General features: G+C 43.2%; 1 protein-coding gene across 2 annotated transcripts in view; it reads left to right on the top strand.

Annotated features, from left to right (window-relative positions):
* The window catches only part of OTULIN (OTU deubiquitinase with linear linkage specificity), a 54,617-nt gene that overhangs the window by 26,474 nt on the left and 12,592 nt on the right, over nucleotides 1-15,551 (top strand). For both annotated transcript variants that reach the window (XM_077269708.1, XM_077269707.1), the window contains exon 6: nucleotides 13,968-14,065. In XM_077269708.1, the coding sequence (XP_077125823.1) occupies nucleotides 13,968-14,065 (98 nt within the window). The remainder of the gene's footprint in view (nucleotides 1-13,967; nucleotides 14,066-15,551) is intronic.

Genomic DNA, 15,551 nt, shown 5'->3' with positions numbered 1-15,551 from the left:
TCCGCCTCCACCCCTCGAACCTTCAACAGTTCTTCCGCCCTCTCTTGGAAAAGCTCCTCTTCTGGTGAATATCGGTCTGCACTTGGACCGTGGTGCATGGACGGGCCGCAGGTCTCCTGATATGAAATTTGCAGCCTCACAGCATGTATGAGGATGCTGGTCAGGAGAATGGCACCCAGTCCATGCACTGCTGTGGGAGCGCAGACCGGTAGCCCCATTTAAAAAATTACACTGTAGTAATAGTAATAATAATAATAATCATAATGATGTTTCCCGATCATATATACCAACTTGCTTCAATAATTCCCCACTGCCCTTCCAAACCCCAACCAAAACTTATAAGTTACTGGATTATCCTGAGCACTGCTGCCTGATGTTATAATTGGGCATTTGTTTTTGCAGCAGCTCAGGATCATCCAGCATCTTATACATTCCACTAGCCTTCCCCTGGACCCTGTTGGATGTGGCCCCCAGCCTCCACTAGCCTTCCCCTGGACCCTGCTGGATGCGGCCCCCACTAGCCTCCCCCTGGGCCCTGTTGGATGCGGCCCCCAGTCACCACTAGCCTCCCCCTGGACCCTGCTGGATGCGGCCCCCACTAGCCTCCCCCTGGACCCTGTTGGATGCTGCCCCCACTAGCCTTCCCTCATCAGCCATACAATACCAGTACAGACACAGCCACGGTGAGCCACCTGAAGCCTCTTTTCACCAGAGACTCGCCCTGGTTGCCCGCCCTTAGCCCGTCGCCTCCGCCTGATCTGCCCGCCGCCTCCACCTGCTGGTCCGTCATCCGCCCCCGGTCAGAAGAACAGACGCTGAAGCGACGACCTCCAAGACCACCCAACCTGAAACAGCGAGAAGGGGTTATACCACAGTGCCCACAGGATGGGGTCACACAGGGGAGAATGAGATACAGCTAAGCACACGGGATCACATGGGAGAGGACTAGATACACAGCTCAGCAGGCAGTATCACACTGGAGCGGATGAGATACAGCTCAGCAGAAAGTATCACACAGGATAGGATTAGATACACGGTTCAGTAGTCAGTATCACACAGTATAAGATTAGATACACTACACGGCTCAGACGGTATCACACAGGATAAGATTAGATATACGGCTCAGCAGACAGTATCACACAGGATAGGATTAGATACTTAGCTCAGCAGATAGGATCACACAGGAGAGGATTAGATACAACTCAGCAGACAGAAACACAGGATAGAATTAGATACACAGCTTAGCACAGTATCACACAGGATAGGATTAGATACACGGCTCAGCAGACAGTATCACACAGGATAGGATTAGATACTTAGCTCAGCAGATAGGATCACACAGGAGAGGATTAGATACACGGTTCAGTAGTCAGTATCACACAGTATAAGATTAGATACACTACACGGCTCAGACGGTATCACACAGGATAAGATTAGATATACGGCTCAGCAGACAGTATCACACAGGATAGGATTAGATACTTAGCTCAGCAGATAGGATCACACAGGAGAGGATTAGATACAACTCAGCAGACAGAAACACAGGATAGAATTAGATACACAGCTTAGCACAGTATCACACAGGATAGGATTAGATACACGGCTCAGCAGACAGTATCACACAGGATAGGATTAGATACACGGCTCAGCAGACAGTATCACACAGGATAGGATTAGATACACGGCTCAGCAGACAGCATCACACAGGATAGGATTAGATACACGGCTCAGCAGACAGCATCACACAGGAGAGGATTAGAGGCAACTCAGCAGATGGGATCACCGGAGCGACTCGCCCTGCTGGTCCGTCATCTGCAGTCCGCCCCCCGGGTGACACACCGCACACTGCTCTATCTGCTCTGGAATGATGAAGTGGAGCAGTGTGTGATGTCAGGCATGACCATGATGAACCTCGGCCGGCCGCAGCTTTTAAAGGTACAGTGCCATTTTCCGTTCGCCGGATGCATTAACAACACTGTAGGCTTATCTTTAAAACACCACAGTGCTGTTATGCATAGGAGGTTCGGAAGCCTTGAACAAAATGTCCAGCGGCCCAATGAGGAGAAGCAAAGAGAGGGGGGCCCGAGCTGCCAGCGTGTTCGGGCCCCATACAGTAGTAAGGGTAGTAATGCCCTGATGGCTTCCCTGCGTTCACTGCCAATAATAGTGAAGGGATCCTGTGGTGAGCCCTGATATTGCAGTGGTGGCCGCTGAATGACATCCTAAGCTCTGTAAGGGGAAACTACACCGGCTTACCAAAGTGGCTGGAGGGACAGGAGTTGCAATTGGCATGAAGGGCATTGGTAATGTACTTAGTCGCTGGAAGAATGGCGCCAATGTGGAGTGTAACATTTGGGTTTAAATCGATGCGTTGGAAGTGACACAAGTGGTTGGCCTGTCAGCTGGCAGTGATGTATTACCCTTAGGGTGCCATTCTTGCAGCGACTTAGTACATAACCATTGCGCTTTATGACCATTTAAACCCCTCACTCCCGCCACTTTGTGCATGTTTGAGAAGGGTCAGATTGACCGAAAAGTCACATATGCACAGCGTTGCATTTACTGTATATGCACAGTTGTACAAATAGTCCCCAAAACATAATTATAATAAGATTTTTACCGTGCATATAATTGCATATTAATGCTAAATTGCATTTTTAGAATATGAGGCAAAAAACGACTCAAACACTGAATTGCAAAACCGGAGAAAAATAGAGTCAAAATGCCAATAGTTACAAAAATTATGAGAAACTTTATTAAATGACATATACAAACATTAAAATCAATATTGTGCACACAATGTGCACAAAGCTATGAGCAATATAGTAAATAATGTAACACCATAGGGTAAGTGATATGACATTCCAAGAAAAATGAGGAACGATGCACCTTGTCAGCACATATGGGTCATAGTACAGATATCTAATATATAATTGCCTAGAATACTACTTCCTGCAATTTGTGCCAACTTCCATGGCTTTGTCCGGAGCTAATGTCCGGAGCTAATGTCCGGAGATTAATTGCCTAGAATACTACTTCCTGCAATTTGTGCCAACTTCCGTGGCTTTGTCCGGAGCTAATGTCCGGAGATAAGTGACGTCACCAGTGTCCTACACCCAGGCAGAGCACAGGGGCCCCAGGCAGAACATGGGGCCCCAGGCAGAGCACAGGGGCCCCAGGCAGCATATGGGGCCCTAGGCAGGGCACAGGGGCCCCAGGCAGCATATGGGGCCCCAGGCAGAGCACAGTGGCCCCAGGCAGAGCACAGGGGCCCCAGGCAGCATATGGGGCCCCAGGCAGAGCACAGGGGCCCCAGGCAGCATATGGGGCCCCAGGCAGAGCACAGTGGCCCCAGGCAGAACATGGGGCCCCAGGCAGAGCACAGGGGCCCCAGGCAGAGCACAGGGGCCCCAGGCAGCATATGGGGCCCCAGGCAGAGCACAGTGGCCCCAGGCAGAGCACAGGGGCCCCAGGCAGAACATGGGGCCCCAGGCAGAGCACAGGGGCCCCAGGCAGAGCACAGGGGCCCCAGGCAGAGCACAGGGGCCCCAGGCAGCATATGGGGCCCCAGGCAGAGCACAGCGATATTTTGGACCACTGTGCGGTGTTTCAGACCCCCTGTGTGATGTCTGGGGCCCTGTTCTTAAGTATATTAAAGATTAAAGTAACGTATATTAAAGTATATTATAGATCAAATTTGACACGTTTATGAGCACCATTGAGTGATATACTCAAGAATGACATAATTTTTCAACATTTTATGGTTTCAAACTGTAAACACTCAGAGTTTTTTTTACTTCAACCAGAAAACCTTAACGGTTCATAAAAAACTTGACTGTTCAGGATATGATAAAAGTCATAGTATTCTGAATCTTTAACTTATAAAGATACCTTTACATGGGGTGATTATTGGTTCCAGAGAGGCTTTCGGCCGATAATCGTACACATGGCTGGTGACAGGACAATACAATATAAACGTTCAAAGGTAAACACTGATAACATTAAAATCTAATATATAATTGCCTAGAATACTACTTCCTGCAATTTGTGCCAACTTCCGTGGCTTTGTCCGGAGATAATGTCCGGAGATAAGTGACGTCACCAGCGTCCTACACCTGCTCAGGGTGGACAAAGATATATGCCTTCGTGGTGCGCGGCACTTTTCTGATTGGTTGCCGCCTGCCGTGAGCGACCAATCAGAAACGTGCCGTACTGTGACACACTCCGCCCGCCATTTTGGTGTGATTTTTGAATTTTTACCTCACAGCAAGTTTTTACTGTGTGGAGGCGGTCCCAGTGACGTCGCTCTTCAAGCTCCTGCCGAATTTCGTCAAAAAAATGATAATACCATTTACCAAAACTATATATATTTAGTTGTGAAGTGGTTCAGTGACATTTTCACACCAATTTTGAACTTTTGTTTGGTGTTTTCTCCATATACTGCCTATTATTCACTGACTGTTATACTGAGAGACTGCCGTTTATTAACCTCTTCTTTGCCACACTGGGTATATTGCTCTATTATTTGCCACATAAGGACATTGTCCATCATTGCCCAGCAATTTCTCTGCAATATAAACTGCCTATTTATTAATATCTGTATTCCTGCAAAGAACTATTGCCTATTATTAACTGGCTATTTTCCTACTACCTGACACTGCCTCTTATTAACCTGTTGTTTGCCACCACCACGCTTAAAGCTGTTTAGCCAACATGAGCTCTAATAGTAAGGATACTAATGACACAGAGCCCAAAGCTGCTGATGGCGCACGTAAGATTAGGTCTGATATAAAGTATACTAATAATGCAGAGCAAAAAGACGCCGATGCCGCACGTAAGCGTAAACAGCGTGCTAACAAGAGTACAGAGGATAGATGCAAGCGCCTGGACACTGTTAAGTATAGTAATGACACAGAGTCCAAAGCTGCTGATGGCGCACGTAAGATCAGGTCTGATATAAAGTATGGTAATGATGCAGAGCGAAAAGCCGCCGATGCCACACGTAAGCGCAAACAGCGTGTTAACAAGAGTACAGAGGATAGATGCAAGCGCCTGGATACTGTTAAGTATGCTAATGACACAGTCCAAAGCTGCTGATGGCGCACGTAACATCAGGTCTGATAATAAGTATACCAATGACGCAGAGCGAAAAGCCGCTGATGCTGCACGTAAGCGTAAACAGCGTGCTAACAAGAGTACAGAGGATAGATGCAAGCGCCTGGACACTGTTAAGTATACTAATGACACAGAGCCCAAAGCTGCTGATGGCGCACGTAACATCAGGTCTGATAATAAGTATACCAATGACGCACAGCGAAAAGACACCGATGCTGCACGTAAGCGCAAACAGCGTGCTAACAAGAGTACAGAGGATAGATGCAAGCGCCTGGACACTGTTAAGTATACTAATGACACAGAGCCCAAAGCTGCTGATGGCGCACGTAACATCAGGTCTGATAATAAGTATACCAATGACGCAGAGCGAAAAGCCGCCGATGCCGCACGTAAGCGCAAACAGCGTGCTAACGAGACTACAGAGGACAGACAGAAGCGCTTGGACACTGTTAATGCTGCTTGCAATAAACGCATTACTAATGAGTCTTTTGAGGACAAAACTAATCGATTAAGTAATAAAGCTGCTGTTGCACGCTCTCAACGTTGCAAACATAATATTTCCACGTCCTCAGTCATAGATTCTGCCCACAATACAGCTTCTTTGTCTCCATTCATAGAATGTGTGCAGCCTGAAGCTCCTTTAACCGTTGGTAAATCTGCACGTAAGCGTAAACACTGTCCTACTTACACTCCAAATGATAAACGCCGTCGCCTGTACACCGTTAAGTCTGCTTATAAGACATGCTTCACACCTGACTCTTCTAAGGCAACAAACAAACCATTACCAAATGCAGCTGGTGCACGCCGTGAACGGCGCAAAAAAACCGCTTGCACCTCCATATTAATAAACCCTGACCACGATACACCTTCCAACTCCTCAGTGATTGAATCTGTGGACAGTGAAGATCCTCTACCAGGTCCACGCTTTATATATGTTGGCTTAAAGAAACATTCCAATGCTCCGTTACCACAACCTGTACCTCAACATCCTACAGGTTTTACTAATGATGACAGTACCATAGTAGAACACTCCTGTGGTCCTATGAACTATTTATGTGAACATTGTCAAGCATTACATTTGAATGCTGAGATACCAGCAGATAAAAATTTTACTCTGTGTTGTCACAAGAGTAAAGTGCATATACCTATACCCCAATATCCCGAGGTCTTTAAACGATTGCTGACAGGGGAGAGTGAGTTCAGTAAGAATCTCATGGAAAATATTCGTAGTATTAACAGCTCATTTGCTTTCGCCTCCATGGGTGCCAATATATCCCCTCCACCTGGACATGGCCCTTACTGTTTCCGTATACATGGACAAATATATCATCGTACTGGAACCCTACATCCCAGTGATGATCAAGTTCCAGCTTATGCCCAACTGTATATTTTGGATACCGCTACCGCGAATGAACAACGTTTAAACTGTGAACAAAATCAAAAATGTCATCCCATTTTGATGAGTATAATTGCTCTTCAGTTAGACAATGTGAATCCCTTTGTTGCTGCCTACAAAATGTTACGAGATGTGGAACATGAATAACATCTTAAAGCTGAAGCTAATGGCACTCTCATGCCAAATATCATCATGGCCCTTAAACAAGATCGGAATCAAGACCCTCGCCGATATAATAATCCAACTGTCAATGAAGTTGCTGTCGTATTTGAAAATGACAATGGAGAGCCACCATTTAATCGTGATATTTTAATACATTTACAACCGGACCCCAAAAGTCCTTTGGCGCCAAGAACACAACAGGTCAGCATTCTACACAGTAATTTAGATGCTTTACTCTATCCTTTATTTTTCCCTTACGGAGACCAGGGCTGGCATGATGGCCTCAAGCAACAAGGGCAAAGTCCACGCAGAGTTACACAACTGCAATATTACTGCTATGTGCTGTCTGTCCGTAATCAGTTTAATCCACTCCTGAATGGTGGCAAACTCACTCAGCAGTACTTAGTGGATGCTTATGTGAAAATCGAGGCAAATCGCCTAAATTATATCCGTCAACACCAAAAGGATTTGAAAGTAGAGGATTATTGTGTACTCCAGGAACATCTCCAGAAAAAATCCATTGAGAAGGGCATCCCCATTGGAAAAACGGTCATTTTACCATCTTCGTTTGAAGGCAGTCCCAGGAATATGCAGCAGCGGTACCAGGATGCCATGGCTATTGTGACTAAATATGGTCGTCCTGATCTATTCATCACCATGACCTGTAATCCGAAATGGAATGAGATTACTGAGAATTTGGAACCTTGGCAGCGTGTGGAACATAGACCTGATTTGGTGGCACGTGTTTTCAAAATAAAACTGGAAGCACTCTTAAAAGACATTAACAACGGATTATTTGGGAAAGTTTGCGCTATGGTTCATGTAATTGAATTTCAAAAACGTGGCCTTCCACACGCTCACATTTTGATTATTCTGGACAGCAACTCCAAATTAAGGACTGAGGAGGACATAGACAATACAGTGTGGGCTGAAATTCCCAATCCTACCCACTACCGTCAGCTCCATAAAATTGTTCTCCAACATATGATTCATGGTCCGTGTGGAGAACACAACCCAAATTCTCCCTGTATGGATCTGGGGAAGTGTACAAAAGGTTTCCCTAAAGATTTGCAACGAAGAACCATCATAGCTAAGGACGCCTATCCTACTTATCGCAGACACTTTGGCCCATCTTTTCAACACCATTCTAACATGATTGACAATTCGTGGGTGGTTCCATATAATCCGTTCCTGCTATTAAAATACAAGTGCCATATAAATGTCGAAGTTTGTGGTTCCATTCAGGCTGTGAAATATTTATTTAAATACGTCTACAAAGGACATGATAAAGCCAATCTTGAAATCTGCCAGACTAACATCCAACATGATGAAACACACCAATTCATGGATTCAAGATATGTCAGTGCACCAGAGGCAGCTTGGCGAATATTCTCATATCCAATGCATAAACAATCTCATAGCATCATTCGCCTTGCTGTACATCTACCGCATTCTCAGCCACTCTATTTTCATGAGGATGACTCTATTGGAAACATCAAACAAAAGCTCCATCAAAATTCTACACTTATGGCCTACTTCAAGCTTAATCAGAATGACCATCATGCTCATATTTATTTATACCGTGAAATTCCCGAAAACTATGTTTGGAAAGAAGGTTCTTGGGAAGTTAGAAAGCGAGCAGGTGGTTCTGTGATTGGACGAATGTATACTGTCAGTGTGAAAGACTAAGAACGCTACTATTTAAGATTGTTATTGTTACATGTCAAAGGTGCAACCAGTTTTGACAGCATAAAAACTGTACACGGAGTCACACATGAAACCTTCAAAGATGCGGCATTAGCTCTTGGCTTACTATTTGATGATAGTCTGTGGAGAAATACATTACTTGATGCCAGTATTCTCAACATGCCAGCACAGCTACGTGACATGTTTGCCTACATTTGTATTTTTGGTCCTCCAGCTAAACCTCGGGACTTATGGGATGAATTTAAGGAACACTTTGTAGAAGACTACTGCCATGCATACCACTCCGACACTCTGGAGTGTGTCAATTGTGAAGGCTATGCTATGACAGATGTCCAACATGTTCTTAAAGCTCATGGCAAAACTTATACTGATTTTAATTTGCCACGTCCAGTCAAGAAACAACACGTCCTCCCACAGTATGATAAAGATTATGAGTTATCAGCAGCTGCTGAAATGAAAGCTACTCTAAATGAGGACCAACTTTTTGCTTTTGATGCTATCACTCAAGCTTTAGAAGACACTAATTCTACAGCAAAGTGTTTTTTCCTTGATGGTCCTGGTGGCAGCGGAAAAACGTACCTATATCATCTACTCCTACATCAGCTAAGAGGACAAGGAGACATTGTCACCTGCTGCCACTACTGGAATTGCCGCCAACTTGCTACAAGGTGGACGAACCATTCATTCTCTTTATGGGATTCCAATTCCTGTGAATGAAACATCTGTTTCCAGGATTAAGAATGATACCGATGCAGCAAAAGATTTGCACAGCACTAAACTTTTTATTATTGATGAGTGCACAATGCTATCCAAATATGCATTGCATGTCATTGATAGAGTTTTACGTGATGTCATGACAACAAATGTAGCTCACAAAGAAAAAACACCGTTTGGAGGTAAAGTGATTGTTTTTGGAGGCGACTTTAGACAATGTCTTCCTGTCATCCCTCATGGGACAAGAACTGATGTTGTAGAGAGCTGTATAAAATATTCACAACACTGGCAACATTTTACTCGCCTGCCACTTATTAAGAACATGCGCTCCATTGATCCTCACTACAGCAGTTGGTTGCTTCAACTGGGAAATGGTGAACTATCTAATGAACATAACCTTGGAGATGATGTAATTGAAATTCCTCCAGACATGGTATGCACTGGCTCTTTAATAATTGAAATTTTTGGAGATAATCTTTGTATTGATGTGAATGACACCGAAAGCATAAATACAGCTGCATCTCATGCAATTTTATGTCCAAAAAATGAGGACGTTGAGAAAGTCAATTCCCAAGTCATGGATTTATTGATAGGTGACTATACTGAATATATCAGTGATGATTCCATCGATCCTGATGAAGCTGATGACCTCGATCAATACCCACTTGAGTTTTTGAATTCACTAACACCAACTGGAATGCCTTCACATCGGCTGAAACTTAAAATTGGCACCATTATCATGTTATTACGTAATCTGAACACGAACAAAGGTCTCTGCAATGGTACTCGGCTCATTGTCACTGCCTTACATGCCAATATCATACTGGCTAAAGTAATTAGTGGGTCAGCAGCAGGAAATGTGGTATTCATTCCACGAATTGATTTGTGTCCATCAGAGACTGGATTACCTTTTAAATTAAGACGGAGACAATTTCCCATCAAGCCCGCATTTGCAATGACCATAAATAAATCTCAAGGCCAGACCCTCCATCGAGTTGGCATTTATCTACCAGAACCTGCTTTTGCCCATGGTCAATTGTATGTTGCTTTTTCCAGGGTGAAGCAATGTTGCAATGTGAGGGTTAAAGTGGTTAATACACCACTTCAAGGACAATTATTGGCTGATAGTACTAAAGTCTTCACACGTAATATTATCTACAAAAATATTTTAGTTTAAAGTTACTTTTCTTTTTTTTCATTATTCAGTTTTTCTAATAACATAGACAGCAATAGGCAAATTCTATGTATAGAGATAAGGAAAAAAAACAAAAACAAAAAAAAATTAGTGTAGCCATAGACATATAGATTTTAAGTACTTATGTAGGAAATACGTATATAACATACGTACTCATTAGCATATAGGGTTAATAACTCTATATCATATCTACATAAATTTAGAAATATGATATATCAATACATATTTTTATAGGTAAGTAGAACACACATTAAGTACAAGATGTAAGATGTGTATCATCCAAATGCCTGTATTTGGTGATAGGAACCTGTATTTGAAGCTCCAGCAGTATAGCTGCTGAGAGATTTCATTTTGTTTTTAAAAAGGGTGAGGTTTTTGTGAACAGGTAAGAGACGGGTGGGATGGCTGTTCACACACATCTCTATCTCCAGGTGTGTTCTGTACATAGAAATAGATATATAGATAGGTACATATTTAGATAGATAGGGAAAGAATAGAGATTTTGCTTTCACATCAACATTTTTCTGCTATTTGGAGAATTTATGGTGGAAAAAAGGCTATTTCTGCACTTCCTGCCTAAGGGCTGACCCACGCCACTCTTGCTGTAGGTTGCATGCAATGTATACGGAATTTGTACTTCACTTGCGGCAGGTGCGGCACATGTGGTTTCTGCAGTTTTCGCCACAAAATCTCCACTTACCAGTGTTTTTGTTGTGGCTGCATTTAATGCAATTGTCGAAGCCGCGTTTGCCGCATTTACTGCAAGTTAACTCCAAGCTTCATCTACATTGCATGGCACTTGCTGAAAGTGTGTTGTAGGTCAGTTCTTTGGTGCCAAGTGTGGAAGTTGTATTGTTTTTAACATTACTTCTGCAAATATCAGAAACATGCAGATATGAAAGAGGTTTGAGTATTAAGAAATAGGAATCAGTTAGTTAGGACCCATCAGTTCAAAGGCTACCGTGGCGTGGTTAATGGGCATGTTTATATTAGCCCATCGGTGTACTATGAACGTTGATTTCTTAAATTTTACACTTCTGTAAAAATAAACACAAAAAATTTGGGTACACAAAAAGGCTTTTATTTCTGTTGTACCTATTAGAATTATTTAAAATGAAGGCTTAGCTAAGCCCAAGAGATGATTAAAAACGTTTCATACCAACCCATCAGATGTAAAATTACTGTGAAAATACCTGATGGGCACACAAGTATGCGCCAGTATGGGTACTAAGAGCTTTTCCACATAATAATGAAATATTTTAAAATGTCATAGAACATACCAATATACATAGTTATTGATACATATTATTTATTATTTACATTATTGTTCTTAAGCAAAGAACCGTTGTTGTGGCATTTGCCACAACACGCAAAGTTGTCGTCTGATGTCTTTCATCACTCCCCTCATAAGCATGTTCATGGATCCTGTGTAACTGTACCTTAAATAACAAGAATTGTCAAGAGCTGGTGAGTGCAGCCATTTTTTGTTCTTTCTTACTATTATTTATTAATTGTATTATTCTTACATTTGAATAAATAAAGTATATATGGATTCTAGACTCCCGATTCTTTAGAATCGGGCTGCCATCTAGTAGCTTATAAACACATAAATGGATCTTGTGTGTAGCATTTCATATGTATGGGGCGCCACAGAGAGGTGGTGGGTGTTATAATGCTGGACAGACTACAGCCAATAGAAGATATTAAAGTCAGCAACTCCTAGTGGTTTGTGGAAAAAGAAAAAAAAAGAGCATGAACCGCACATCCCAAAATCATACGTTGATCTAAAGCCGCTAGGCAAAAATTTAAATACTGAACATGAGGTTTTCAGTTTAACATTCTGATCAGACTGTATGAAGCCCACTGCCCCTTCACGGCAAACCTCGTAGTGGGTCCTAACGCCCTAACGGAGCGGAGCCGTGTGGCGACCACCGCCGCAGCGGCCATGCACCAGCAGGGCGGACGGCCTGTTGCCCCACAGCACCCATGCTGCGAGACTGAGTCCCCAAGACTCCAGACCGCGCCGCCCCACCAGCACAAAGCCACAGCAACAATGGCCGCCACACAGCACCAGCACCAAAATGAAGGCAGCATTTAAACTCACCTTCCTCCAGCTCTTCAGTGAGAGCCAAAATGGGCTAGACCCCTTACTTTGCAGTCTCCTGCTAATTAAAATCACCTGTGCCAAATGGGAGGAGTGCTGGTCCAAAAAAAGACAAGTACATGCTTTGTGGAAAAAGAAAAAAAAGAGCATGAACCGCACATCCCAAAATAATATGGGCGCCCCCTGAAGAAGGTGATCTCGCACCGAAACGTGCGTTGGGGAGAGAGCACGGTGACGCCTGTCTCTGTTACAATATGGGTAAATATCTTTGTTAGGCTGCCTATACTTTGTATGGTCTTTTGTTGTTTGGCATTTGGGGGATTATTTTATATGCTGCTATGGGCTGGTTGGAGTTTTTGGACCATGACTAATTATCTGCCTGCTACAGGTGTCAGGCAACCACTAGGAGTTGCTGACTTTAATATCTTCTATTGGCTGTAGTCTGTCCAGCAACACCCACCACCTCTCTGTGGCGCCCCATACATATGAAATGCTACACACAAGATCCATTTATGTGTTTATAAGCTATATCTGTACTATGACCCATATGTGCTGACAAGGTGCATCGTTCCTCATTTTTCTTGGAATGTCATATCACTTACCCTATGGTGTTACATTATTTACTATATTGCTCATAGCTTTGTGCACATTGTGTGCACAATATTGATTTGTATATGCACAGTGTTGGATTTTCTGGATTGTTCTAAATATAATTCAAGATTCACTATATGAGTGGTCATAACCATAAATGCTTAAGCTACTGCAATGCCCTGCACATGGAGTAAGCGACAGTAAATCAGAAGAACTATGCTACATATTAAAGGTATTTGCTAATATTATTATTACACCTGGGAGAGTATCTTGGGGATGAGGATACTCCTTTAAATGTTTATCCTGCTATAAGCCTTCTCATCCTTTTCAGAAGGACTGCAGAAATAATGCCCACCGCCCTCTCCACATTATGTCCAATTCTGGTCTCAGAGGGCAGTGTGCAGGTTTCCCAGCTGGTCCGCTCTTTATGAGCCTCCATAAGCTGAGCACGTTAATGTTCTCACACATTGTGAGGCAGATGTGTAGTAGATGTATCACTTTGGGTGTGCACTTAGTGAGGGGGCTGTTTGGACTCCACACCTTTCTCGCTAATAAAGATTCCCTTCCAATGTGGGATTACATCCATCATTAGCGGAAGGTGGACCTGATCGTGCTGGAGAGCACAAAGCATGGACTGTCTGGTCCCATAGATGGAGGGCTTCCTAGGAGTGTAGAAAATGTGTGGCCTTTCCCAAAGCGCTTCTACTGTCCTTGTATGTTAGATATATGGCGCTATATAAATGAAGAGATTATTATTATTATTGTGTGGGAAGAAGGCCGCTACCAGACACCTGAAGATGAACATCCATGATGAAACCTGCATATGTTGGGGGATAGTATAGACACCCATATACGTTCGTATGATGTTACGGGCCTCCATTACTTGTGACACTGGTATCTGTATAGTGAGATCAGATCTAAATAGGAAGCATTGTGTCCAGCTGCCCTATAACCATTGCATGTTATAAACCTTTCTTTCTTAGATGATCTCAAATTAGGACTGGGACCAGAAGTTGACATCCTGGAATATTGCCAAAGAGAATGGAGAGGGAAAACGACTGTAGCAAAGATAATGAAGGAGGTAAGAGACGCTTAGTCTGGTGGATTGTTGTTTTTTTTATGCATAACGCTGCTAAATAAATCTTGTGTATCAATTATTATATATTCCACATCCATTCATTTACCAAGCAGTATTGTAAAAAAAAAAAAAAAAAAATTAAGTCCCATATTTTGCTCAGGGCCCAGGAGCTATATTACATAGCTGGTGTATGTTTCTAAATGCAGCCGTCAGAGCTGAGCTCCGATGACTGCTGTTAACCATTTAGATGCCACGTTCAGGCTCTAACAGGGACATTTAAATATAACACCCACTGGTGCTCGCACATACTGGCTCCAGTTCCCACACCTGACCTCCCCTGAATTGCACTTTTTGGTTATTATGACAGCAGTGGGGTCTGCTGAAAGCCCCAATTTCTGTCATTTTGGCATTTCAGCTCGGCCATAGGCTGAATTTCAGAGGAGATTTTCACTGTGTAGTGCAATACTTCCGTACTGCTGTATAATAAGGGATCAGACAATCACAGGTTGAAGTCCATAAAAAAATTGAATAAACCCTTATTAAAAATAAAGACATAAACATATTTGGCATCACCACTTCCATATAAATCTGATCTATCACAATATAGCAGAATTATGGTTTTTCAGTCACCACTCCGCTTTTAACCCCTTTCTGACATCAGACGTAATAATCCGTCCATGTGCCCTGGGCCTATTTGACCAGGGACGGATTATTACGTCTGTGCGATCTCCCGCGCACTTTGGAGGTGTGCGGACGATCGCCATTGGGTGTGTCGGCATTTTAACCGCCGAAATGCTGCGATTGAAAACTATTGCAGCATTCCGGAAGCCGGCAGAGGGCTGACAGCCCCTCTTGGCCTTTGAATCGGAGACACTGTGGCGTGATGCGGGGTCCCAATCGTTATCATGATAACCTGATGTTGTTATGATGACAGCCGGGTCACCAGACCTAGGAAACTTGCTGATCATGGCCAGTGCATGATGAGTTTGTCTGTCAGTGCAGGGCTGACAGTTTCTACAGCTTGGGGATGCTGCTGCATCTTCATGCTGTAGAAGCAGTCAGCCTGCAAAAAATGATTGTCCCATAGTGGGACAAAGTAAAAAAAAGTTAGAAAAAAGTTTTTTGTTTTTTTTTAAATAATTGTAAAAATAATAATAATAATAATTACAAAATATTGTATCTTTAAATAAATATTTGAATGAAAAAAATATAAACAATAAGTTCACATACTTGGTAGCTCTGCTGTTGTGGCACCTCATGGGCTCTCTCAGTGGGTCACGGCAAGTGCAAACCAGAACTGTAAAATCTGGCGCTCCTTGCCTTCTGAGCTTTGCACTGTGCCGGAAAATTATTTCCCGATTTTTGCATGTAGGGAATTGGTGCACTCAGGGAAAAAATGGACCTCCGTTTGTTCTGAAACAAATTCCTATTAGCCCTTATAAAAATCAAAGTCAAAATAAGGGGATAAACTGAATGTTCCACTGTAAAC

This window comes from Ranitomeya variabilis, chromosome 6 (genome assembly GCF_051348905.1).
Source record: "Ranitomeya variabilis isolate aRanVar5 chromosome 6, aRanVar5.hap1, whole genome shotgun sequence".
Taxonomy (NCBI): domain Eukaryota; kingdom Metazoa; phylum Chordata; class Amphibia; order Anura; family Dendrobatidae; genus Ranitomeya; species Ranitomeya variabilis.
This window is presented reverse-complemented; position numbering and strand designations above follow the sequence as displayed.